This window comes from Desmodus rotundus, chromosome 3, assembly GCF_022682495.2.
Source record: "Desmodus rotundus isolate HL8 chromosome 3, HLdesRot8A.1, whole genome shotgun sequence".
NCBI classification, from domain to species: Eukaryota; Metazoa; Chordata; class Mammalia; order Chiroptera; family Phyllostomidae; genus Desmodus; species Desmodus rotundus.
Genome location: NC_071389.1, coordinates 67,094,439 through 67,121,870, shown reverse-complemented (window position 1 = coordinate 67,121,870; position 27,432 = coordinate 67,094,439). Strand labels below are relative to the sequence as shown.

The 27,432-nt window shown below is 36.7% G+C and overlaps 1 protein-coding gene across 3 annotated transcripts; it reads right to left on the bottom strand.

Annotated features, from left to right (window-relative positions):
* Nucleotides 1-26,880, bottom strand: CDC7 (cell division cycle 7). Of its 3 annotated transcripts, none has more exons than XM_024565580.3 (12): nucleotides 26,793-26,880; nucleotides 25,937-26,114; nucleotides 17,698-17,781; nucleotides 16,165-16,300; nucleotides 12,682-12,775; nucleotides 12,456-12,598; nucleotides 11,278-11,530; nucleotides 10,533-10,628; nucleotides 9,632-9,810; nucleotides 8,745-8,827; nucleotides 6,400-6,549; nucleotides 1-1,757 (listed from the first exon to the last, which is right to left on the bottom strand). In XM_024565580.3, exons 2-12 carry the CDS (start codon nucleotides 26,049-26,051, stop codon nucleotides 1,366-1,368), a joined length of 1,725 nt encoding a protein of 574 aa, XP_024421348.2. In that variant the 5' UTR covers nucleotides 26,052-26,114; nucleotides 26,793-26,880; the 3' UTR covers nucleotides 1-1,365. The 3 variants fall into 3 exon arrangements, with proteins under 3 accessions (XP_024421348.2, XP_071077060.1, XP_045055511.2); XM_071220959.1 differs by having other exon boundaries at nucleotides 11,365-11,530; XM_045199576.3 differs by lacking the exon at nucleotides 26,793-26,880 and adding an exon at nucleotides 26,514-26,777.
* Between the last annotated feature and the right edge of the window lie 552 nt (nucleotides 26,881-27,432).

Below are 27,432 nucleotides of genomic sequence, written 5' to 3'. Positions count from 1 at the left end.
TAAAATACATAAAAGGATAACTTTATTAACCATACAAATTCAAAAAACATTAGTTTTGTTTTGTTTTTAAGATTACAGCATAATAGAGAGCAAGTCAATGGTAATGGTTTACATATATACACCACACTTACCAAATGGAGTAGGTAGACATACTAACTTCAACATTCAAAATAAAATGAATGTTATGTGTCCCTAAGCTGGTTTTATATCCTATTACTTCTAATAATGGGAAACTTTTCAACAAATCCACATTCCCAGACTAATTTCCTATAGAAATTTGTATAAGCTATCACTGATATATCATTTTGGAATGAGTAATACATAAACCTCTATCTTTGGTCTTTTTCTACTTTATTACCTCTCTTTCCACCCCAGTAAAGACTGCAGTAATCAACCTTTTCTGAGCAGGACCAACTTAGTCAAAACAGAGATCTGGATGGCTCTAGGCAGAGGAAAAATCTCCAGTAATATTCTCAACCCTGTCTTCACTCTTCCTTTTAGCAGCTATCTAATTATACCTATGATGGTGTAAAAAAGAAAAAAAAAAAAAAGCAGCATACACAGTGAGAGAAAAAGACTCTGGACTATCGATCTTCACCTTGATGGCTTCCCCTTATCAACCAGTGTATGCGTTATTTTAAGTTTCCAACTGTAAACATATACAATATTTAACAAAGCACCCAGAAACTTTGTGAAAAGCACCATATAATTTCCATGGAGAATGTGTAAGCTGGGGTAGAGCAGGCAAAAAAAACCAAGAGAGAAACCATTTTTTAAAAATGGCGATTCACAAAATGAATGCTTTCACAAAATACTTTTTAAAATGGATAAATTCAGTGATATCCCCACCTCCCCAAACACTTTCTCATTGTTTTAGTGTTCCTAACAGGTATAATATATGCCCCTAGAAGAGGAAATTATCTTAACCTACAGAATGGTTACAGTACCAGTACCACGTTGAGCTTTCCAAAGGTACACACAGCTCATTGTTTGAAGAAACCAATAAGGCAAGTCTTTTGGCTCATTTAACCCCTAACACATCCATTAATTTTCCGACTTGCACCTTGAACCCCTAGGTACCAGGCTAACCCTGCACATGGCAATGACCGGTAATCAGGGAAACTAAAGTGCTGATGCGCCTCGGGGAGAGCTAACTCAAAGATCGGGTGTGAGTCCAAAGGACTATCCCAGGCACTACAAGTATGCTTAATCCACATTTTACAATCTGCCAGGAGCGCAAATACTAACATTTTAAAATAAACTATCCATCCTGCCCTGCTCTCTAATGAAGAACTTATGCTATACAAAGAGCTCTTTCACTGCACTTCACAATACGTAACAGCAAACATTAACGAAGAACAACAATCACAAACTCATATCTTTAAAAAAAGGATGCAACAAAGCTTCTTCTGCTGTTATTCTTGAAGCTGGATTTAGATCCAGAAGTTTATCAAGCAGGTCATAAGCTTCATCAGGTACCTTGTCCCAGCCTTCTAAATTGGTAGTGTTTGCATCAAAACCACCCCCACAGCCATTCCTGTGCGCTTTATACAATGAATTTCCTGAGCGCTGTGCTTGAGGTGTTTGTTTGAGGTGAGAAGCTTTATGGTCAGTCTTCTCCGAAACAGTTGGGTCATGAGCAGATCCCTGTGTATCACTTGTTAGTTTGGGAGCATTAGTCTCTATACCTCTGAGCTTCTCACAGAGTTTTCTCAAGTCTTGTGCTGGGACTTCTTTGCTACACAATATTGATTTGCCTAAAAGAGAAAAATTACACATATCATATTATTTGAATAAACCAGAAGTCTCTCTCCTATGAAACACACAAGTCCAGCCATTGTTTTGTGGATATATTTATACTGAGTATGAAAGAGAACACCATATGCTATATTAAGTTGTGTTTTGTGAAGGTCAAATCATAAAGTGGTAGGTAGTAAGACAAAGGAGTGACTTACTAAGACAAGGACTCACTTGACTCTGCCAACTTCTCCAGCTTCATCCTATCCTTCTGCAGTCTTTAATCAGCTGCAGCTTCTATATGAATTTGACTACATGGTTCCTGACTTGGCCAGGATGCCCTGCTCTCCCCCACGTGCCCAGGATACTCCACTCAGCTCAAGCATTACCACTGTGAGACCTGACCCTCTCAGAGAGTTGACCATTCTCAACTTCTATTGCATCCTGTGAAGATGTCTACTACTTTTGCTATCCTGTGTTGTAACTGATAAAATGTTTGCCTGCCTTGCTTAGCAGACTGTGGGCTCTTTGAGGATAGGGACTATCTTATTTATCTTTGATTCCCTACAACCTAGACAAGTTCGGCACATACTAGGTTCTCAGTTAATGACTGTTGGACTGGACAAAGAGGCATTGTTCAGCCTCTCACATCACTGTTCAAATACCACATCCTTACAGGTGCTGTCCTTGACTGACCTATCAAAATAGCTGTGTCCTTTTCACTGTTTCCCCTTGTATCTTTCTCAATACTGATGTACGCGATAGTTATATTTGTTTATTTTGTCTTTCCTTCTAGAATTTAAGTACTACGAGAACAGAGACTCAGCAATAGTATCTGGTACACACAAAGCCCCAATAAATATTTCTGAATAAATGACTACTCAAACAAGATCTCAGTTTTTTAAAATATAAATGTCTTTCAAACAATTTCCCAACAGGATCCTTATTAGGCAAAAATAGGTTAAGCATGCAAATAGACAGTAATATGTTTGCCTTACATTTCCTTAGAAATGTGGCTCTAAATGAGTAGCACAGCATATAGGTTCCTTTCTGTGGTATGTTAACAATGTTGACTGTTAAAGCAATTAATTAATCTAGCTCTGGATAATACAAAGTTACTTTTACATGTTCGGATCTAACTGCTGGATTGGTGGACTAAGGTAGGAGAAAAATGGGAGAGGTGGCATGGCAGGCGGGGATGAGACAAAAGAAACAAATTACCAAAAACTAAGTTGGTTGAGGATACATGCCAATCTTTTTTTACTTTGAAATCTATTTTATCATTTATATTCTCTCTATAAAATTATAGCCAGAGGACAATAGTCATATAGTTTTATTCCTTAATTTATAGGCTACTCTGAAGTAATGACATAATTAACACTGTAAGTTATAGCATCTCCCCAAGTTACACAATATGCCTAAGTTGTTTTTTTATATATCCAAAGAAAGAACTCGTTATTCAGGGAAAATAATTTAAACTGAAACATTCAATCAAAAAATACTTTGCCTTTTGAAAAAAATTTTAATCCTCACCCGATATGTTTATTGATTTTAATGGGGGGGGAGGGAGAGAGGGAGAGAGAGAGAGACAGAGACAGAGAGAGAGAAACATTGATGTGAGAGAGAAACATGGATTGGTTGCCTCCTGTACAATCCCTGACCAGGGATCTAACCTGCAACCTAGATTTGTGCCCTGACTGGAAATCAAACCCGAAACCCTTTGGTGTAGGGCACAATGCTCCAACCAACCACGCCACCCGACCAGGGTCATCTTTTTAATTTATTTGACACAACTCAACAGGTACTTAATGACAATCTATCACGGGGCCCGGTCTAGTGGTTGAGGACACTGGGGCAGGTTACACACAAACAGGAGAATTAGAAGCACTGTCACTGCTAATCTTAGGCAAGTCATTTTTCTGAATCGTAAAGGACAATATAGTCATGACTACTAAAGTTCTGAGTCCTGCGTTCAAAAGTGACAGTAAGATCTGACTAACATAACTACAGAAGTCATACCAACCAACCAAAGACAAGTGCTACATAGCACTGTTGTTTAAATAGGAGAACAAGCACCACAACAATAAAACTCTAAAAGCCTTTGCCTGCTACGTGACGCTAGCCGTGGAAAGTTTTTGTGTTAGATTTCTACTTCCACTGTTGGTCCTCATTATAACTGTGACTACGGATGGGGGAGATTTAGCTCTTCGACAAAATGTTTTGGTGTTCCCTGATAAACATGTTAAAAAATTTCTCATGAAGTTATTCAATAGTAGAGAAGAGTTTTCTTAATCAGTTGAGAATAAACAAACTCATATAAGAATACAATTTCTAAGGTATCAATCTTGCTTTCCATTTATGATCACTTTTCTCTTGTATATATTACTTCACCCTAGGTTCCTTAAAATTTTCTTTTACAACCCAATTTAAAAATGAGCAAAGGACCTGAATAGATACTTCTCCAAAGAGGACATACAGATGGCCAACAGACATATGAAAAGATGCTCAACGTCACTAATCATCAGAGATGCAAATTAAAACCACAGTGAGCTATCTCTTCACGCCTGTCAGCAGAATGTCTATTATCAATACATCAACAAACAGGCGAGGATGTGGAGAAAGGGGAACCCTAGTGCACTGTTAGTGGGACTGCAGACTGGTGCAGCCACTGTAAAAAGCTGTATGAAGTTTCCTCAAAAAATTAAAAATGGAACTGCCTTTCACCCAGTGATCCCACTTGTGGGTATTTACCTGAAGAAACCCGAAACACTAATTCAAAAGAATATGTGCATCCCTATGTTCGCTGCAGTATTATTTACAATAGCCAAGATGTGGAAGCAGCCCAAGTGTCCATCAGTAGATGAGTGGATACAAAAGCTGTGGTACATTTACACAATGGACTACTATGCAGCATGAAAAAGAAGGAAATCTACCCTTTGCAACAGCATGGATGGACCCGGAGAACATTATGCTAAGTGAAATATGCCAGTCAGAGAAAGAGAAATACCATATGATTGCACTCATACGTGGAATCTAATGAACAAAATAAACTAACAAGCAAAATAGAAACAAGACTCATAGAGATACAGAGAACAGACTGACAGCTGTCAGAGGAGAGGTACAGGATAAAACAGGTAAAAGATTAAGCAACGAACAAAAACAACCATACCCTCATACATGCAGGCGACACTAAGGTGATTGCCACAGAGAAAGATGGGTGTGAGGACACACAAGAGGGAGAAGGAAAGCAATAATTTTTCTTTTAACTGGTGCAAGAAAGGTGTAATTTTGGATTGACTTTGCTGCAGAAACATGTATTGATAAGCCTCTATTACAAGGCTTTCTTTAAAACCACCACTAGGCTTGTCTGGTGAATGAGACCACAGCACTGGTACCTAAGGGGCAGTTATTTTCTTAGAAGTTGGTCTTGGTCCAAATCTCTTACTTTTTAAAAAAATTTATTTTTAAACTAACAAGCCTGGATCCTTCCTCTGTATCATATTTTTCCAAGTCATATTTTCCAGGAACAGATGGGGTGAGATAAGCACATGTATTTCTTTTTCCTTTTTTGTAATTTTTCAAATTTGATTTTAGAGGAAAAAAAGAAAAACATACATTTGTTGTTCCACACATTTGTGCTTTCATCAAGCATATGTATTTCTTGAGTCAGAATCAGATTATTCTGATTGCACCCCTGATTAAAACCCGATGATCCTGGGCCTGGGCACCAGGCAGCCAAGCTACTCTTGAAGTGGGCTGATTGAAATTCTGTCCCATAGGGGTATTTCATATTGTGTGGTGACATGCTGACTCAGTCACACCCATCTACTTTGGAAAGTATTAACATAGTTGTGCATGGAGAGTAAACACAAGGCAGGCATTTGAGTTCAGGGTTTTGGCCAGAGCAAGGCTGAGAGAATTCTCAGGTGCCCTATTATGTACACTGTATATTCCAGTCTTGAGCTACAAGACTTTGTAGCTAAGGAGATGACTTCCCTGATACAGGTGGGTTCTTAGAACACTCACCTAGCAGGGTAAGTGTGCACTACAGGAAGCCCGCCCTCCATAAGATAATTCTGGGTTTTTTTGGGGTCCCCCGCCTTTTATTATAACACAACTACATCAGTAAACGTGTTCTGTTCATTTTCTTCTCTGCTACACTAATCCCAAGAAACCTGACAACTAACACACATTTTATTACCATCCTTATTATGCAGTATTACAAATTAAATGTTTACTTGTTAGTATAGATTAAGATCATTTAAAGTGGGCCCAAAAGCATCCAACGCTTAAAAAGACACAATAAACAAATCTAAAAATAGTATTAAAAATATTTCTGCAATAAAGTCAAATCACAACTACAGGGAATTAAGATTTTATTCCTTATTCTTTTAAGATTATACAGTTAAACTTTAAATACTGGAGAAGCGTAGCACTGTGTGCTTGGTAACATTAAATAATTAGATACATAGAAGTGATGAAAAATTTTCTTACGCAATGCAATTAATTTTTAAGCATCTGAGAAATTTTCTAACATGAGAGAACTTTATGAATACAGAATGTTTATCTGTGAAGAGAATTTCGTAATAATTTATTAAGTACAGTAATCTGTAGGGGAGAATCGAAGGCATCTGTTTTGTTCTGTAATATAAAACTGCTTACCAAAAGTTTTAGCAGCCTGGATGGTTTCTCTGGATCCACGAATGGTCATAATCTGAGCCAGAGCAGTTAAATCATCACTTGCTTTATAAAATGGATACCGTCCACTAAGCAAAGAAAGAAATATGACACCTGCAGACCACATGTCAATTGCTGTAACAGAAAACAAACTTTTTAAAAATCCCCGAATCTAAAATGTTATCATCTACATGAATAGTTCTCAACCTTTACTGCACATTCAACTCATCGTGAGAACTTTAAAAATTCTGACACCCAGGCCCAATCCCTCAGAGATTCTGATTTAATTGTTCTGGAGTAGAGCTTGGGCATCAATTTTTTTTTAAAGTTCCCCAGATGCTTTTAATGTAATTTCAGGATTCAGACTCTCTCATCTAGTATCTTTAATACATAATACAATGTGGTGGGTTTTTTTTTCCCTAGAGTAATATTCCTGGTAAGTTTAAAACAAAGCTCATCATAGAAACATTTTAGAAGATCAAAAAAATCCAAAAATAGCTATGCGGAAAAAAATCTAGATAATCCTCAAAAATTATACACCATAGTAGTAAAAATGGTTCATTTTAGAGAAAAGTATTGAACAGAGTAGGTTTTCTTCAGCCAGGTGCTAACCCTTTCACTACAGAAACTTTAATCTCCAGAATTCTGGCAGTTAAAATTAAGACCAGCTCAGCCTCATGTTCAAAAACATTTTTTCCTCTTTTAGGGACATCTCTCCTAATTGTTGGCCTCTCAGTATCACCACATTTGCTCTCTATTCCCTTGGCCACTGTATCACCTGCCTTTCTTCGTTCCCTTTGTACCTCTGCCTCCTCCTTCAGAGTTTTCTAGAAGCTGTAAGTGCTGAGGTCCCCAGGGCTCCAACCTCTCCCCCTTACACTTTACTTTCCCTATTGGCCCATCCATTTCATGGCCTCAACTACCATTAATATAATGACAACCCCCAAATGAATTTCCAAAGCAGATCTCCCTGAGCTTAAGATTTACTTTCATTTTGTTAGACATCTCTATCTGGATATTCCAAAAATATTTCAAACCAATTACGCCCTAACCTTATACTTCTCAATAAATTAGTTGCTGCTTCTTTATTCTCCACCTTGGTTACTGGTACCCATCAAGTCCCCCAGGCTTGGAATCTGATAAACATCCTGGATGCCATTCCCCACCCTACCCCACACCCAAACCCCACACCCACTTATCCACTAAGCTCTGCATTTCCAATTATTCACATTCTTCTTTTCATTCCTATTCCTAATGGTCTCACTCAGGCTTTCATCCTTTCTCACTTGGACCACTGCAGGCCACCACTCTCCAAAATCTATACTCTTTGCACACATGCCAGAACAATCCATCTAGAAAAATTACCATCTCTTTCCCTTCATAACTTTCTAACACCTACAGGATACAGTCCAAGACATTTAACAAGTGTGACCTGACTGACTGCCTATTTTCAGGGTTATTTCTCATCATTCCTCCACTTCTGCCTTACATTTCAGCCACGCTAAACTTCTGATTCCCACACGGCTACACTATGCTGTTTAATGGGTTCCTCTGCTCATGCCTCAACACCAACCCCACCCCAATTTACACTGTCTTTTCAGAGATTCGCTCTTCATAAACTTTCTTCCAAAACCCCTTCAGGTAAGGATAGTTAGGTAGCCCTAAAATACTGTATAAAGACTTATAACCACACTCACTGGGTTATTTTATAATGACTTGACATTGTGTCCTAACTAGAGTATAAGCAGATAGTTTCACTAATTTTTTCTATCATTAGCAAACACAGAATACACACAATGAATAAAAGCATTTCTTTAACATGCATAATCCAAGTGAATGGTAGGGTTCATTTATTAAATAAGATGTTTCTTGGTATCAGCTCCATGACAACTTTATTTTTCAAAAACCTTTCTGATGCTATTACATGGTTTTCACAATAACAAAAGATAATTTTAATGAAACACACGATCACATGCACATCACAGAAAAGGACCGAGATATTAGGCAAACAGGTAACACCCTGCCAGTCTTAGGTTAGCAAAGACTACTAAACACAATTTATTCCCCCACAAAGATGTTAACAAAATTCCTAGTAAAATCATCTTGTAAACTGATAAGAAAAATGTGATCTACTAAAAAAACTGTTTTTTTAAAAAAGTTAGGATTAGAAACTTTTATAAACAGTATTGCCTTTAAAAATGTGAATACTGCACTGTAGAACCACTTACATAATCAAAAGCAGAAGAGCTCAGAATATTAGTCATAAACAGATAACATGATAAAATAGAACATAAGTTTTACTTGGGCCCTGTATTTCTAGTGCAGCATACCTGTAGTTTGATCCGGGCACTTTGTCAGGACCTCCGGAGCTCTGAACCCTGGGGTACCTGCCCGAGGGGCAACCTGTTGCCGCCTTGATGACAAAATAAGAGTTTTCTAGTTATGCTAAATTATTTAAGACCAAAAAATAACACTTCTCCATTCAGTTCACAGCATATTCTGTCTATATAAATAGAACTTATTATGAAGTCAACAATAATCAATCCAATGCGACAAAAATCCTCAATTTTGCTTCCACGCATGCTTCTCCACTGCCTTCAACTAATTCCCAGGCCTACTCCAGAAAGGTTTTAAGGTCACTTCCAGGTATAAAAAGAGGTATAGATGATAAGAGCCATAAGAGAAAAATAGAATTCCATAGGAATTCAGAGGTATGAAAATTCATTTCTATTTGGAGTAATATACTTATCCATTAATATACTTACTAATTCATTTATTGATTTAATCAGGCAAGACTCAAGAAAGCCACGTCCTGATAGAAAAGAAAAATTTATGTGGCAAAGAGTTGGAGATGGAAGTGGGAGAAGAGCTCAATTATTTAGATCTGGTTATTCTACGTTGGCAGGAATAAAGAAAGAAAACAAAAAATTAAACTAACAAGAAAACTGTACATTCTAAGATTCTAAAAAGACTATTCCTGCACCAAAATACAAGAGCAAGTATGTTTTCCGAAGAGCATATGCATGTCAAATGAGCAATGTATGACAATAGTTATCATCTGCTCTCAAGGTGTTGCTCTCAATCAGTGCCTGTGTAGTTCATAGGACCGTTTTATTCACTTTCACTCACTGAATCAATTGTCTAACAAAATCAATGCAATTTCTAATCCTGTCTAGCAACACGGTGGTCATTTTATAGCACCACCAAAGCACATTACCTTGAAAGGCAAATACTGCAAACTTTATCTGTTGCATAACAGTCACAGGTCTGGCTAGCTGGGCAAGAACTGCTGCTTTTCTTCATTACACCACTATTCATAACTTTTGTAGAAACAGCCTTCTTTTTTGCTGCTAACTTTCTAGATAGTACATCCACAGTCTTTGACTGCTTCATAAGCTGTAAAAGAAAAGTTGTGTTTTCTATTTTCATGACATTTAACATGATGCTTTTAAATGCTCGTACGGCAAAATACGTTAACTTCTTAAACTGCTGAATGTGCTACTGGATTATAAACAAATACTTGTCTATTAAAACATTTAAGGTCTTTTAGGTTTTCCTGTTGAGTAAATGTATTAAAATTTACTAATTAGTCCAAGTTTGGTAAATATTTGACTTATATAAGTTACATTCTAGTGTCTAACTCCATTTCAGAACTGTAAACTGCACAATTACACCAGCTAAAATCAGAGTTGTAATTTGTTGCTCATGCTAGCTAGCTGTGACAGGGTATCTTAAGTCAGTTTAAAATAATTTAACACTGGTGACAATTTTATAAACTCTACAAACATCTTTACACTATCAAATGTGTCAGAAATGTGTTAGTTGCTGGGAGCTCACATTCTAGCCAGTGAGAGAAAAGGCCTTAATGATCCAAATGTTCTTTAGACAAAGAGCAACAACAGTCAGCTGATGAAAAATTCTACCAGAAGTTTTCAGAAAAAAACCCAAAACAAAACCCTGGATGAAAGTGTTGACTAGAGATACTCAAAGCAAGCAATACTTTCTGCCAAAGCAAAACTCTACTTTTAAAAACTTCCTAATAAATGCTACAGCCATTCCCTACATTTTCTTCAGTGTACGACCAGCTGATGATTGCACTAATAAGCTACGTTACTTACTTTCACTGCAGGGCTCTCATGTGAAATGGAGCTGTGTATATTGAAATTTCTTTCTCCAAAAACAGAGCGCTGGACAGAAAGGCCTACAGATCCATCCTACAATACCAACAAAAACAAGGAAAATAAGGATTATATCTGTAACACTTTCTGCCAGCTGTACTCTGCCATAGTTTTGAAAGAGTTAAGTGACACGAAACAAAAACAGCTGCATCCAAGTCATTCTCAGGCACCAAAGCACTTCTGTGAAAGGAGAAAATAGTCTAGACAGAACTCTTAACACCCATACAACGTTATCACAGTCCACCAACATACATAACTAAAAAAATGCAAAAGCCACCTGCATGGATGTTATATTTTGCTGTGCAGCTAAAATGGAGATAGACACTTCAGAATTTTTCCCCTGCAACTAATACTTTCTTGTAAAAAGGATAATTGATCTGAACTTTAAAACATGCAAGGAAAATTTATTATTTTCCATTTCTGTTATATAATGTAATTGTAATGACAATGACATCATAAATCTACCAAGTAAACTTCTGTTTTAAAATAGGAAAGCAAAAAAAATAATAAAATAGGAAAATAATCCATTATAAACCTTAGAAAAAATATAATCAATTGGCTATATAGCAAATGTAAAAATTATTTTAAATTGCAAATATTATCCTAGTATTATATCTCCCTCTGTTGGATGAAGAAGTACATTTCTGAAACCCTGTTAGTACTTAAGAAATAAAAGAAGTAGAACCTTTCCATCTTTTCCTTGTTTAATCTGACTTTGTGTATTTGTGTAGGGCCTTTTAACAGAAGTTTTTGTGGTGGGCTGCTGATCCACCTCCTTAGGTGCCGCTGGGCCACTCAGTGAAATCTTGTTTCCAGTGATTACATGTGATTTATTTTGTGAACAACTTCCCTGCTGAGCTTCAGACTGGACAAATTTGAGCAGCTCTATTTTCGTATCATGGGTTCCTTGGGCCAAGCCAAAGTCTACCAAGGCATACCTAAGAAACAAAAGTAAGTTTTTAGTTCTCTGTAACAATTAAAGCTTAGTAACATCATAATATACTCAGTCTACATTCATACAGAAACTATAATTCTTTTGGTGACCAATTAAGAATTTATAATGTTCTTGAAAAAAGAAAATAAAAATAAGTTTTACAAACAAGGTAAAAATTTAATAGCTAACTGGAATTGAAAACTAAGGAAAGATATCACACACACATTTTTTATCTTTTCCAATGGCTCGTACTGATGAGATGGACAAAGAATGCAGGACATAAACACGATCCTTTCTTCTTTGAAGGTGCCAGAGATGTTATCATAGCAAATAATTTTTAATTAAACAAGCTTAAAAGACTAAAATTAAAACCACAGATTTAAAATCTGATTTAATTAAAGAAAATTTAAGATAAAACTCAGGAGTAGAAAGGCCCAAGGAAATTAAGTTACAGTTCTATTCTTCTTATCACACTTAGTATGATCCAGTGAATGAACAGCCATATATAAGTTTTCAATGCCTCTATGTATACATGTAATCATCATAAAAGATACAAACACAGAACTTAGTGTTAAAACAGGAAATTGGCCATCATGTGTCTAATCCCTTCACTCACCAGAAAAAAAACAAAAATGAAGCCCAGAGATAAAGAGAAATGTGTGAGGTCAAAAAGGACTAGACCCTTTCTAAGTTTCTTTTAACTGAGCACATTTCCCCTGAGCCATGGAACCTTTAATGTTGTACACGTATTTACTCATACAACTTCATCTTCTTCCTCACTGTATTTCCCTTCCCTGACCACAACGAAAATCTGAAACAGGCAAAAAATCTGTGCATGGCTGTTGCCGTGTATTCTATGGGTAGGAGATGGATCCCACAGCACAAATTCATTCAAGTGTAAGTATTTTCTGGTGACTTTCCATACTCACTTTTTCAGGCGCCTATTATATAAAAAATTGCTGGGCTTAACATCACGGTGAACAATACCAAACTGATGAATACGTTTCAAGGCTTTAAAGAGATTAAACATATATTCCCGTACTTCTTGAAAGGAAAGAGAATTCAAGATATCCTAAAATAAAATTATAAATAAGGTCATGAGATTTTTTCAATTAAATATTTAGTTAATAAAATTCAAGAAGTATCAAAACCTACCAAAAAGGACTCGTGCTCCAGATACGGCATGGCAATAACCACATGATCGTTTTTCCTAAAGCAGTACTTCACTCCCATGACGTTGTCTCGCCCCCTAGTGAAAAACTGCACAGTAAACTTCAGAGGAAAGGTCAAATAAACTGAAAACTTTATGCCTATATGCCTATATTTTTAACATGCAATTCTAGCACTGCATAAATAATGCCAGAAGGCTAACTTAGAACTATCGTCATATAGGATAGTATACACATTTAACTGACTTATACAAGATAAAGATTTTTTTAAAAACAAAAATATCACCATTTATAAGGTTACTATAATAATTGAAATATGACATAATTATTTGTAATTGGAGGGGTGAAAAAAAGATGAATGAAAATGAATTAACACCCTGACTGCTGGCTCACTGGATTGAGTGCCAGCCTGCAAACCAAAAGGTCACCAGTTTGATTCCTGGTCGGGGCACATGCCTGGGTTGCAGGCCAGGTCCCCAGTTGGGGGCGTGGAGGAGGCAACCAAACAATGTCTCTCTCTCTGTCTCCTTCTCTTCCCCTCTCTCTAAAAATAAATTTAAAAAATAATCATAAAAAAAAGAACAAGATTAGTAGCAGATAAGATGGTATGAGTAGTAAGTAAATTTTAAAATAGCTAACATTTATTAAGTATTCACTATATGCTAAACTCTGAATCTAAGCACTTCACATCTATTAACAAATTCACTTAATCTTCACAATAACCTTAAGAGAAAGGTGACATCATTTTCTCCCCTTTTTCCTGAGGAAATTAAGGCACAGAGAAGTTAAGGAAGTTCCCCATTAGACCAGTATGTCATAGAGCCAGGATTTGAATCCAGGCAGTTTGCTCAAGATCTATGCTCTTAACCATTATGCTACAATGCATCTCATAGAAGAGGAGGAAGACGAAGGAAACAGGTAAAGTTGATTTCCACGGCTTTCAGCCTAGGTGAGTAAAACAACATGAATACCAATAAAAAACATACAGAAATCAGAAAAAGAAGTTTCAAAACCAAAACCTCATCACGTTGATAAAGATTTCTAGATATAGGACTAAATCTTAAGTGAAAACTCAGTGATATTAATTGCAGAAAAGTGATACATAAAACAGTGAAAATGATTAGAGAAGAGAAAAATGAACCTTGGAAAACTCTCAAGTTGGAGGGCAAAGTAAGGAGGAAGGGGCAGAAAGCCCAGACAGAGATGTCAGCCAAGTGAGGAGTTTGGAAGAAAGGGGTGATCAGCATGGAGGTCAAAGAGAGTAAGAGCAGAGGGAAGGCTTTTAGGTTGGCAAGGAGGAATTAACCAGTAATTTTTCAGAGAGCAAATTATGTGGAAAGGAAGAGGTAAAAAAGGATTTAAGGAAGGAAAAGAGAATACAAAAGAATCAGAACATAAAGACAATTTGCCTGAAATATCTGGCAAAGAAAAGAAGAAAAGTCAGAGTGCAAGCTAAACGGGAAGCAAGATCCCATAAAGATTTTTTTAGCATGCGAGTACAGGGAAAGAAAAAGTGGTAGAGGGAGACACTTAAAGTGTGGAAAAAGAAGTGCTCTTATTCAAGATACAGGAATGCATGCAATCATGCCTTAGGAAGGCCACCTCATCCTCTTGTCTTCTATAATAAACGGAAGGATGAAACAGAAATAAGCTTGTTCATTCTATAAATATTTAATGGGCACTGTTAGTTGCTAGACACTATGTTAGATATTAGGGATGCAATGGTGAATTAAAATGAACACTTCTGCCCTCATGGAGTTTACCATCCGATAATAAACAAGGTAACAAATAATGACAGATTATAAGAGTGTTAAAAGAGATCAAAAGGTGCTGTGACAACAAAAAACAGAATCTAATGTAGTTCAGGGAAGACCTCTTTGAAGTGGTGCCACTGGCTCAGAAGAGGAGTCAGCGCTGTAAGGGGTCTTCCTGAATGAAGAAACAGTATGGGTGGTAGTGGCCCTGAGATATGAAAGCTCTTGAGACAAACTTGAGAAACTAAAAAAACTGAAGTGCAGTGGGGCAGGAAGGAAGACTGGCATGACAAAAGCTTGGACTTTTTTCAAAGTACCCTGGGAAACCACTGAAGGATTTTAAGTGGTTGAAGTAACAGTATCCAATTTATATTATACACATACATATTTTTATATTTTAAAGATTACTCTGGCTATTTTGCAACCATGAGATTAAGGGAGGAAAGAGAGGCAGGCTACTATAGAAAAAATAAAGATGTAGATGAGTTTTTAGATATATTTTGGAGGCAAAATGGCCAAGACTTGGTATTGAATGTGGTTTAGAAGAAAAATGGAGAAACTGAGGATGATTACTAGGTTTTTGGCTTGAGCAACTGGCTAGAGATGGTGGTGCCATTCACTGCGATGGGCATATGAAAACCAGCTGTTGCAATATGATTTTTTTATGGTAGGCAAAGATGGATTAAAATTTAGTTTTCAGCATATTATGTTTGAGATGTTTATTAGGTATCCAAGTGGAATATGTCAAATAGGCAGGTGGATATATAAAAATCCACAGTTTACATGTCTGAGTCTAGGCATACACTTAAGGGAATCATTACTGTGCATTTAAAGTCGTGTGGAAGTACACGATCCTAGAGTCTAGGAAGGGTCTGGAGAAAGCAAGCCCAGGACCAAGCACTTAGTAACTCCAACATTTACGGATCAGGCAGGAGAGGAAGAACTGGCAAAGGACACTGAAATTCAAAGTCCAAATAAAGCAGGAAGAAAAAAAAGATATGGCAGTATAGAGCTCAGAAGACAGGTTCAAATCAATCATGTTAAAACACTGCCTTGAATTCGTGTGAACAGAAACGGGAACTGGCAAAATTAAATCATGGTTGACTCTACCTAAAGGAGTTTTAGTTTAGCAGAGAGAAGAGCAGCCACATCTAAGTGTAGTGAAAGGGGGTGTGGCGGTGAAAATAGCACATGTAGACAATTTTTGAGAAGTCTGATTGCTGGGGCAGCTGGAAGTGGGATGGCAGTACGGAGGGGATAAGAGATGCCAGCCGTGTGTTGATAAGAATGAACTAGCAGAGACCAATGAGAAAGACACACCACAAAATGTAGTTAAAATTTATTTTGCTGCTCAAAATAAGTTATGAGATGAGGCTGTCTATAGCAGAGGAGATGTGAAACATGAGTTCCCCACATTTAAAAAAATATCTAGACCGTGGTGCCAAGGTTTATGATTTGGCAAGAAGATGAGAAAAAAAGTGGTAAAAAAAAAAAACAGGAAATCAGGCTTGGCCTCAAGCAAATTCTACACCAAAATTAATATTAATTTAACTAACCATTCCAAGGTTAGAGGAAAAGTACTAGCAAATTGCAAACACCTGACTGAAGAATATGTTTAACAGACAACATTACTAGCCCCATTAGGTAGCTACTTAAAAATCTTAAAAATTATATATAGGCAGTTCAATTAAAATGTCTTTAAATTAATTACTCACCCAGCCACTGTTAGGCACTGAAGTTCAGCTGCAATTCTTATAGGATGACTTGTGGGAATTAAGTGTTTTAGAGCAATTTTCTCTTCAAGTCCTACTTGTAACTGTGCCGTAGCCAAATAAACAGAGCTGAAAGTGCCTGTAAAACAATTTATTAGGTTTCTCAATATTTGATTTTAAAAAATGTTAGTAAGGCAATGTTAAAAAGATCATAAAAACTGTTTAAAACCCATACAATTATCATAATCTATCATTAATATTTTAATAACAATGAACACAAAGAGCAAACATATCTGTGAATACAACTTATTTCCAATTTTTAATACATTCTTAATTGTCCTCAGTTGTTTAGGGGATACAGTATTAATTAAACCAAAGCTCTAATGTAAATGTTTGAGTGGGTTAGCATAATGTCATGACCCACTCTAACAAGTTTTTTTCTGTCATACTGTCATTTGAAATTACTTTCTTAAGCCTTGGATACTGGACCATTAGAAGTAGAGATGATAGCAGTCTTAGGAGGAAAAGAAACCCTACAAAAACACCTGGTCTTTTAAATTTAGCATTAAACTAAAGAGAAAAAAATTAAAGATTTGGTGATCAGTTAAACTTGAGAAATACTGAGTTAAAAAAAATTGATTTTTTTTATTACAAAATTCTCCAGAGCCTTTAATGTGTTCATCATGAATGACCGAAACGGAACTATACACTAGAGTTCCCAATTTATTTAGCCTTAGGACACACTCCTCCCCTCCCCATTTCAGAAACAGTTATCAATGTGTTAGGACACCATTGTTTTCCAGAACAAAGTGTTTGCACACTAAGTCAGTGTTCAAAAAAGAGAAGGAAAAAAGGTGTAAAGACCTACTTCTTATATCCCAAATCATCTCATCTTCTAATTTCTCTGCCACCACTGACCCAGACTTTTCTTTTCTGACATTTTTCCTTGTGAAAAGCAAGCACGAAGTATATGGAAATTTTTTAATATTTAGGCATTTCTCTACATAACCATAAAAAGTCTACTATCATTTATCCTCTCATTCCCTTCACATCTGTCTGCCAAATTCATCCTTCATTCAATCAATGGTATGTTAATATTGACCATCCTATAAATATTGCACCACTTTATTTTCATCATTTTGCCATCTTAGGTTTCATGTATGTTACAATGTACAGTTCTACCAAATGGCAACAGAGAAAGAGGAAAAAGATTTGGCTTGCTTTTATCAAATCTCCCCATTTGAATCTTATGTTTTTCATTTTTAGTAATTAATTATCATTAATAATATATAAAAAAATATAAAGATTAAAATAGCACTGTTCATTTTACTATAAATATTTATTCTGTCATTCTTTCTGGGGGGGAGGGGGAGCTGTTATCACTATATTACTACTGATAATATAGTACTATAACCATAGTCTTAATATTTTAAAAAGGAGCATATTTTTCAATAAGAAATAATAATAAACATCAAAATTAAACAAGGAAAACAGGCCAAGGGGGAAAAAAGTTAAAAAAATATATCCCCAAATTACCTTCTCCAATTTTGTCCTTAATCTTAAACACATTACCAAGCTGTGGGACAGCTTCATAAAGCTTCTCGATGTCTTTTTTAACACCTATCAAGGAAAAAACAATTTATAGTTATAATTAATGACAGAATATTTTACACTTTAAGTTACAACTCAGTTAAATTCTAAAACATGAATTGTTACAGATATACAGGTAGATGCCTTGCCATCAGGATAGAATAATTAAAACCCTATCAAGTTGCTATAACTCACATATACCTCTTGAACTAACAGACAAAACTAAGTCCCAGAATCATACACACAGATTTCTACTACACAGTAACAGATATACTGCTGTTACATACAGCACAACACCATGAAGAAACTAAATTTAAAAAACAACTAAACAATGTGTGCTATGATCACTAGATGGCATGACAAGGACACAATGCAATCTTCTTGAAAACTGTTTCCTTCCCCCAAACATATAAAGTCTTACGGAATTGGGAAAGTTTTACGTATTGTAATATTCACCATATTCCCTCAGGGAGACGGTCTACTAAGACTCTTGCGAATGTCAAAAAATACTTTTTAAAAAAAATTGTCCCATTACCAACAGTATCCTCTACCCTGAAAAGTAGATAAATTGCTACTTTTCAATAAATACAAGCTTCTTTACAAAAAGATACATAGTTAAAATAAGGAGGCAATAATATAAAATATGATAACTACTGGATACAGAAGAGAGCTATATATTGAGCCATCAGATTTTATTCCAATATCTAGGCCAAGCATCAGCTACTCTTTAGGTTATCATAATACTCCACATAGTGTAACAGTTTAAGACATTTTTAAAGCACTGTCATATGTGTTATCTTTTCTGATCTTCACACCACCACTGTGATATTGGCAAAACAGAAACTACTATCCTAATTTTGCAGATAAAGAAACCCCATTCGGGGACGTTAAATCACAACGCCCAAATTCACAGAGGTATTGCTGACATCTCTTGACTCATTCATTTAACAAACACTGTGTTTAAACAAATGCTCAGCAAAGGCCATCTTTTGAAAAATGAACAAATTTGGTGCAGCCCCTGTCCTCTAAGAGCTTACTCTAGTGGAAGAGACAGATGTTAAAAGCCTACTCTTAACACAAGATGAGAATTGTAATAATAGAGGAAGGCATGTATTACTAGGTAGAAGGGGGGAGAAAAATGAATACTCTGGAAGCTACAAAGAAATTTAAGCTGTATTTTGAAGCATTCACCAAGTAGAAAATGTGGAAGGCATTATATTTTAGGAAGGACCTATGTATGCAAAGATGTGGAAAAGGAAAAAGGCATAGATTATTGTGGGGAGAGTAGGGTGGGGCAGATAATGAAATTCAATGTGGCCAAGGAAGGGAAAGGCAGGGAATCCAAGTATCAACATAGAGTTTTTAAGGAGGAAGATGACAAGTGGATAATTTGAGAGGTTGGGAGAACATTAAGAGGTAGAGAATACATAGCAGGTTAGTTCAGTATTTTTTCCACTATATCAGCCCATTTAGGAAAATAGGAAAACTTACTTAAATTACCCTCACCCCCCTCTTCTACTTCATTGGTTGGCTGGAAAAGCTTCATCGTTTCAATGAGGCAATATAACAGTAATTAAAAGTACCAGTTTTGGAGATGGACAGCTTAAGTTAAAATCCTGGCCCCATTATTTACTAGCTGGTATGACCTTCCTTGAGCACACAACTTATCGCTGTGAGCCTGTTTCCCTGTCTATAAAAAAGGGGATCGTAACAGTACCCATGCCACTGAGATACCGTGAGGATTAAATAACATAATGTAAGAGAAGCTTTTAACACGATGCCTGGCACATAGTCAATATTAAATAAATGATAGTGATAATTCTTATTGTTGTTAGTTGTTATTAACATTACTATTTCTTTAGGGCTTTGCTCGTATTATTTTATTCCCTCTGCTTGAAATCCTCTTCCCTTATGATTTCATGTGGCTGGCTCAGTTGTCACAGTCTCCTCTGACATCCTATGTAAATTAACATTTCTCCCATTATTCACACCTTCCTGTTTATTGTCTTTGGAATACTTATCTACTATGAAAATATCCTATTTATTTATTTGTTTGCTGTCTGCCTCCTCCACTAGAATAAGTTCCTACAATAAAAGTTCCCTGTCTGTATAATTCACCACAGTACACTCAGCTCTTAGCACAATGCCTGGCACGTTTGTTAAATGAATGAATTATTACCATCATTATGGCAATTCAGAGATAGCTGTAAAAAAAAAGCCAAAACAACAAAAAACCCCTAAAGTTTAGATGTCACACATAATGAAGCCAAGGACAGTAGGAGCTACCTCACTATCAGCTACCATGCTACTTAACTCAAGAAACCAAAACCATGGCCTGGGGGCGAAAAGCAGGCTTTGTAACAGTCACAATTGCCATAGTCCATTAGAATCTTTCCTAATGAGTGTCAGTTTCAACCAGCTTCAAATTCCAGCCACAGGAAAGGCACTATATGGGTGCCTTTCAATTTGATAGTACTTTTTATAGTACATTTCTTTGATTCTAAGATACATTGTAACAACTCTGAAATTGGGGTGCAACTTACAGTTGTCAGCTAGCATCAAAACTAACAAAATAAGCCTCAGTGACTCAAATAAAATCTAAGAAGCCATACAGGACATTTATATATATCCCTTAAGTGCCAAATGGTGGTAGGGAAGAGCAGTAGAGGTGAAGAACAAATCAAATGTAGGCAAGCTCCAAATAACTGGGCTCTACTTAAGGTCCCTTTAAAAATGGCTTTAAAAAAATGGATTCATGAAAAGAAATTCTGCATCAGTAATGTACCGTGAGGGGCAAAGTAGAGTATCAATAATTCAGCATACAAAAAGTGACTCAGAAGACACACAGCTGAAAAGTTTATTTTCCTTTTTATTTTTTAAAAATTTTATTTATTTATTTTTAGAGAGGGAAAGGGAGAGAGAAAGAGAGGGAGACAAACACTGGCCTGTAAACCAGGCACATGCCCTGACCAGGAACTGAACCTATGACCTTTCAGTTTGCAGGCCTACGCTCAAGCCACTGAGCCACACCAGCCAGGGCTATTTTCCTTTTTAAGTCCATACCTGAGATATACAATTATTTGTCTAATTAGGTCTAAAAAAACTTTTACTATAAAATAATGAGTATATAAGTATAAAAAAGTATAAAAGAAAAAATTCTAGGTGCAAAGAAAGTCTTGTGCCATCGTACAACTGGCAGCATTTCTGAGTAGTACATAAAAGGCTGTACCCAACACTCAGTGATGTTTAGATATGATGAAATATTTTAGGAACCTTGTTTGTAGTCTTTGTTATTATTAAATGTCCTAAAGTATTTATGTGCACGTGTTGTTTTTGCGTATGATGATTAATAACACCAAAAGCTTTGTAGTAGGATGACAGAGTTGCCACTGTCCACTAGTTTCATGTGGCTATTCAAATTTAAATTAATTTAAATTAAATAAAATTAAAAATTAATTTCCTCAGTCATACTAGCCACATGTGGCAACACAGAAACACTTCCATTAGCACAGAAACTTCTATTGGACAGCGTTGATATGGAAGAAAGCCTGGGATCTAAAAGACCTGGACTTAACTCCTATCATTAAACCACAGTGTTCAGTTCTTAACCTGTAAAAGAAAGGGTTTAGATTAGATGAGCTTTACTTTCTACCTGTAAGAGTCTATGGTTTTCCCATGAGTTGCACATTCTGGAATTTCCCTTTGCATAAGCATGAGCTGACAATTAGAGATACTGGTTAGCTGTTAGAATCACCAGAAAGAAAATATATGTAATAGGCCCTGATTGGTGTGGCTCAGTGGGTTGGGCATCATCACTCAAACCAAAAGGTTGTCAGTTCAATTCCCAGTCAGGGCACATGCCTGGGTAGCAAGCCAGCTCCCCAGTTAGGGGCTTGCAAGAGGCAACCAGTCAACGCTTCTCTCCCTCTCTTTCTCCCTCTTCTCCTCTCTCTAAAAAGAAAGAAATAAAATCTTTTAAAAAATTAAAAGAAAATATATATAGTAAGAATATTTAGTAAGTAATTCACAAGCCATGTGAATGACTACATAAACTTAATGTGCTTCCATGAAACTACTCACTATGTACTTATGAACCTTTACAAAACTCTAAATATGTTTATATTAAGGTTTCCTGTTACTAAAGAAAACTTTGACACTATTAAACAACAGTAAAACTTCCTGACAACCAAAATGAAAGCAAAAAATCCTCAAATTCTGAAGTAGGAGATGAAAGGAGACAGCAAAAGAGAACATTCATGTCAAAAGCCAGAAAATACTAAAGGCAGAGACCACTAAATATATATACTTTGAGGATTGGGGAAGACTGTAAAAAGTCCACAAGCTACAAAAAAATCATTTAAATGTCCATATTTTTTATACATAAAATTCTAGGCTTCTGTTTTTTCTGCTGCATAATACATCCAAGTTGGCTTTAACACAGCAATAGCCTCCTTAACTATGCTCCCTGCTCTCACTGTTGCTGGCCTTTGGCCTATAGTCTTTTAACATAGCCGCCAAAGTGATGTTGTTAAAACTAAGTCACCATATCATTATTTTGCTCAAACCCGCTAATAGTTTCATATCTTGCTCCACATAAAAGCGAAGTAACTACTCCTTTCCTGACACTTCTTCACTGGCACCGCTCCCAGTAACAATGACCTCTTCACTATTCCCAAATGCTAGGCACACTCCCATCTCAGGGCCTTTGAGCTTGCTGTTTCCTCTATCTGGAAAACTATTCCCCAGATAACTAACTGTAAAGCTCACTCCTTCACCAACTTCAAGTCTTAGTTCAAACCACACTGAAGCTTTCTTACCAATTGACAAAAATTACAATCTCTTTCCCCAATACTTCCCATCTCCTCTTCTTTTCTACAATTTCTTCAAAGCATTAATCATTTGTGAACATTCTATTTATTTTATTTTCTCTTTCCACTGGATTACATGCATTAATTTTTGTCTGTTTGATGCATAATTTATCCCTAGCATCCAGGAGGGTACTTGCACATAATAGATATTTAATAAATACTTATCATATCAATGAAATGCTTTCAATTACTTACCATGGAGCAAAACTGACACTCCAGGAATATATATCATGCTTATTATGGGGCTCCCTGTACTGCCTGATATGTACTTCCTATAACTAGGGGGATCATATAATTTAGCCCAAACTGAGACACTCTTGGGAGTTAAGACAGGCACTGATAATAATTATACTGTAACAACCATAAACTACATCTGTTCCAGGCAAACTACAGTAGTACCTATAACCAATTTTAGAACCATGGGCCAAGAGTATCCATACTACACAATGAAAGCAAGCATTCCAGTACAGTTCAACAGTATGGAAGAGATACTTAGTATGTGTGTGTAGTTTATAATTCATTCTTTCACTGAGTAGACCTTTAGCACTTGCTAAATTTGTATAGGTTTTTTTTAAAGGCTTCCTGAAAGAATGAAAAAAACATTTGGTTCAATACTCCACCAGGTACATTATTCACTGCACTATTTTTCTTAATAGGAAAACTATCTAGTGGTGGTCCAATAAGAAAAAGCAATTAAATAAATTATAGTATACTATGTAGTGAAACATAGGCAGTCATCTTAAATCAAGCTGCAGAATATTTAATTACACATAAAATGGTCAAGATACATACTGCTAAGGAAAAAACTGAGAATAACAATAAGGGGGCTATAATCCTCCAAAGTTGCTAGTTATAAAAACAGTCATGGCCCTGGCCAGGTGGCTCAGTTGGTAGAAGCACTGTCTCATACACCAAAAAGGTTGAGGGTTCAATTCCTGGTCAAGGCACATATGCAGGTTGTGGGTTCAATTCCTGGTCAGGGTGCGTATAGAAGGAATCAATCGCTGTTTCTCTACCACATTGATTTTTCTCTGTCTCTCCCTTTCCTCTCTCTGTAAAATCAATGAACATATCCTCAGCTAAACATTAAAAAAAATAGACATGGGAATATAAAGTAAAGCATAGGGAATTATGGTGTCAGATGAGTACTAGGCTCACTGGGATGTTTGCTTCTTAAGTTATACAAATACTTAATCAGTCTGTTGTACACTGAAACTAATATAACACTGTAAGTCAGTATGTTATACACTGAAACTAATATAATATTGTAAGTCAACTGTGATTGGAAAAAATTTTTTGGAAGTATATATACCTGTATGCACAGGAGACTAAAAGGAATATGTAATGGTGGCAATATTTGGACAGTGCGATAATATTTCATTTTGGTTTTCTATACTTTCTAGATTTTCTTCAATAAGCATGTATAATTTTTATGTAAAAGTTATAACAAGCTGACAAATACCCCAAAGCAAAGGGCCATGCTATTTACCCATTATACTAAGTATTTTATTTTATATCCTTGCATTAAACCATTCATTCGATATTTTCAAGCACCTACCATGTATGCTGAAGACTGTTAGGTTCTGGGAATATATAGAAAAAGTTCCATCATTCAAAAGTAATTCCATCAAGGAGAAGTAAATCACATTAGATCACGAGACAGTTATATGCCTGGACCCCATCAGTTTTACTCTCCTTACTGAAGTTATGTTTCTGATATAATTTTAGCTTTTGATACAACCTTAGCTTTTTTTTTATAAGTGTATAAAAATTTTTTTCAACATCTTATAAATTACCAAAGGTACTGTTCATAATGTTCAGTTACATAAAAGCCACAAAACTTTAAAAATTTGGAATAAAATACGCCCCCCTCTTTATTTCCCAGATTTCTAGAACATTAGAATACTACCTTTCCTCTGAACATAATGCTAGGACCATTCACACATTCTGCTTAATGCACAACGTATATGATGAGCTACAGGATTAACTGCCTTCAAGGATCTCATAGTATAACTGAAGGGACAAAATACACAGAGTGCTGAACAACCCAAGCAAAATAATACAGTGACTGTATTACTATATTATGTGTCAAATGAAATAAGGGAAAGCTGGACCATGAAAAACAGGTAATTGCAAGAAAATGGACGGGAAGAGGGACATTATCCATGAAACTGGATGAAACTGACATTTTAAGATTGGTAGCAATGTATAAGATGCACTAGAAGATAGAAAAAAGGTAAAAGCAGGCAGTTTAGGTAAGAAAATTTGTCATAATTCAAGAGCAAAGTGTAAGGGCATGAATTAATGTGTTGGAAGTGGGACTGGGAAGAGGTAATGCCACCCACTTAAAAATGATAGCGTAGGGTGACTGGACAGGGGAAGCTAACACAAAGCGTAAGGTGAAGACTACTCTAAAGTTTTAAGCTTAAATAAATGGGGTAATAGTGGCTTTCATCACCAAAAATAGGGACATCAGAAGGGTACTCATTTTGAGAAGGGAGTTTAGTTTTAGTCAGAAATCAAAAGCATGTGACATCCTATTTTTCTAGGATGCGGTCAAAGTCTATTTTGTCGTGTATATACACACATATATACATACATATGGACAAATACTCAAAATTACTATCTTTTGGACAAGCACTAAATATGCTTAAGACAAAGACAGAAAAGAAGATCTAGCCACCTTTCAGAAAAAAAGTGGTTTACTGGAACTCCTCTATTTGGCAAATATTTATTAAATATCTACTATGTCCCAGGCACTGTGCTAGAGCAGGAATGAAGGTCTATGTTTAGTGTACAAGATCAGGAATTATCTGACCTTCTCTTCACTTCAAGGTCTGGGTTAGGGCCAAATAACACTGCATGATGTACACTGAGATATAGTGCTTTATTACCGCTATAAGTGTTTCACATATTTTTGTCATTGAATATTGCTTTTGAATACTTAAGTGCAAATCCCTCCAATGTCAATGTCTAAATCCAAGCTTAATGTAATGTGGTGAGGAGACATAAGAACACAGGTCTACGACGAGAGAACTAGTTTGGGTATCAACAAAACTTTGTTTTCTTAGACAATCACTAATATTTAGAAGTAACTTCATCTATAAAAATGACTTGGTTGGACTATAATCCATGTCATTTCTCAATCTAGATCTAAATCTGTCCTAAATCTAAATCTTAGGAAGCTTTAATGATTTGTAAAGATGCTTTTATTTATACACACAACTCACTTGAAGACTCAGAAAGTTCTGGGTGTGTTTTTTAAAAACAATCGAAATTACAGAATTGCCTGTACATCTTGGAAATTACACACATACCTGGTAATTTAGAATTCTGCTCATGTTTTTTTAACGAGCCATCAGCCTGCAACCGGTCACGCAGGGGAGAAAAAGCCATGGGTTCATCCACCTCAATTCCCAAAGACGACTCCATCACAAAACAATTGCGATGCAAAATGCCAGCTAAGGGGTCATGTCCACAGGGGAAGCAAAGCAGCTGTGAAAATTAGAATACCGGAGAAGACGTAAGTTTAAATCACTCACTGAACCAAGCACTAAAATATGCCACTGCCCCCAAAGCGGCAAACATTTAAAAACGAACCATATGTTAAAACCCCCAAAGGAAGAAAAATGTAGGCCGTTTCTAAGGATTCCATTTAATTCACTTTCACCTTCCAGAAATATCGGCAGGGGGGCCGAAGGGAAATTTCTAGCCGGGGGACCCTCCTTGCCCCAGCATCAGGCTTCTGACCCACGGGGGCTGGGGAGAGGCCCTTAGTGAGAGAGTGGTGTGACCTAAGGAAGAGGACAGGAGGCAATCGTTTGTCTACTGAAAGGGAGCGCCAGGAAGTTGGTCCAAGGCCCCATGCAAGCTGATGGAGAACTGATACCGTACCGGTCACGAGCGCCGGAAGGAAGAAGGGAAATGGGAATGAATGGGATCCCTTCGGGCACCGCTGACCGCGAGCTCAGCTGGGAAGGACCTTCCCCTCGCAGACCCTAGACCGAACGGGATGCTTAGTGCGCAGGCGCACGACTTTCCCGCCGTGGGCCAGCGGGATCCTAGGAGGGGGGGCCAGGGCTACTGCGCTGAAATAAAACCAAAGTCACGACCCATAATCCCTTTCTAATTCCTCACAATCCCGCGCCATGGCACAAACCGTTGCAAACTCACGGTTTAAGGGAATACGACTTCTGTGGCTCCCCAGATGCCTGGGTAGCCGCTTCCAAGAGCGCCCCACCTGGTGAGTCTGCCAAACGCGCCTGCGCAATACTTCCCGCCTGGATGCTTCTAGTTGCTCATGCGCAGTGTAAAGCTCTCGATTTACGCTACTGGGCGCTTGCGCAAAAGGGTTGGGTTACCTTCCCGAGGCCGTGTCCAGCCGAAAGCGGTTACAGAAATAAAATCGGGAATAACCCTTTACTGAAAAATAGAGTGAACCGTGAAGTTAATTATCCTACACAATTCCGAAGAAAGAAGATAATTCAGAAACTGAGGTCTCAGGTCTTGAAGTCTTAATGCATCCCGAAATACTGTGGTCGCACAAGGTATTTGGCACACTATATACAAGATTCACTTTGACTCCCTGCTTTTACTTCTTTTTGTTGAATGTCCTACTTCTCCATTAAACACACACACACACCTGCTGGTTGTTTATGGTTGTATTAGCAGAAATGAGCCCAGCGTCATTCAGTCAGCTACTGTATATTCATTGAGCCCCTAGTTATGAGGCAGATTTCTATATGAAACTAAATTACAATGACAATAAATAAATGAGTAAATGAACAACAGTCTTTCAGGCATTGATTAGTGC

Coding starts and splice junctions, on each gene's coding strand:
- CDC7 (XM_024565580.3), bottom strand. CDS start 26,051: ATGGAGTCGTCTTTGGGAATTGAGGTGGATGAACCCATGGCTTTTTCT. Junction 17,782..25,936: donor GCAGAATTCTAAATTACCAG/GTATGTGTGTAA, acceptor TTTCCTTGATAG/GTGTTAAAAAAGACATCGAG. Junction 9,811..10,532: donor ATGAGAGCCCTGCAGTGAAA/GTAAGTAACGTA, acceptor TTTCTTTTACAG/CTTATGAAGCAGTCAAAGAC.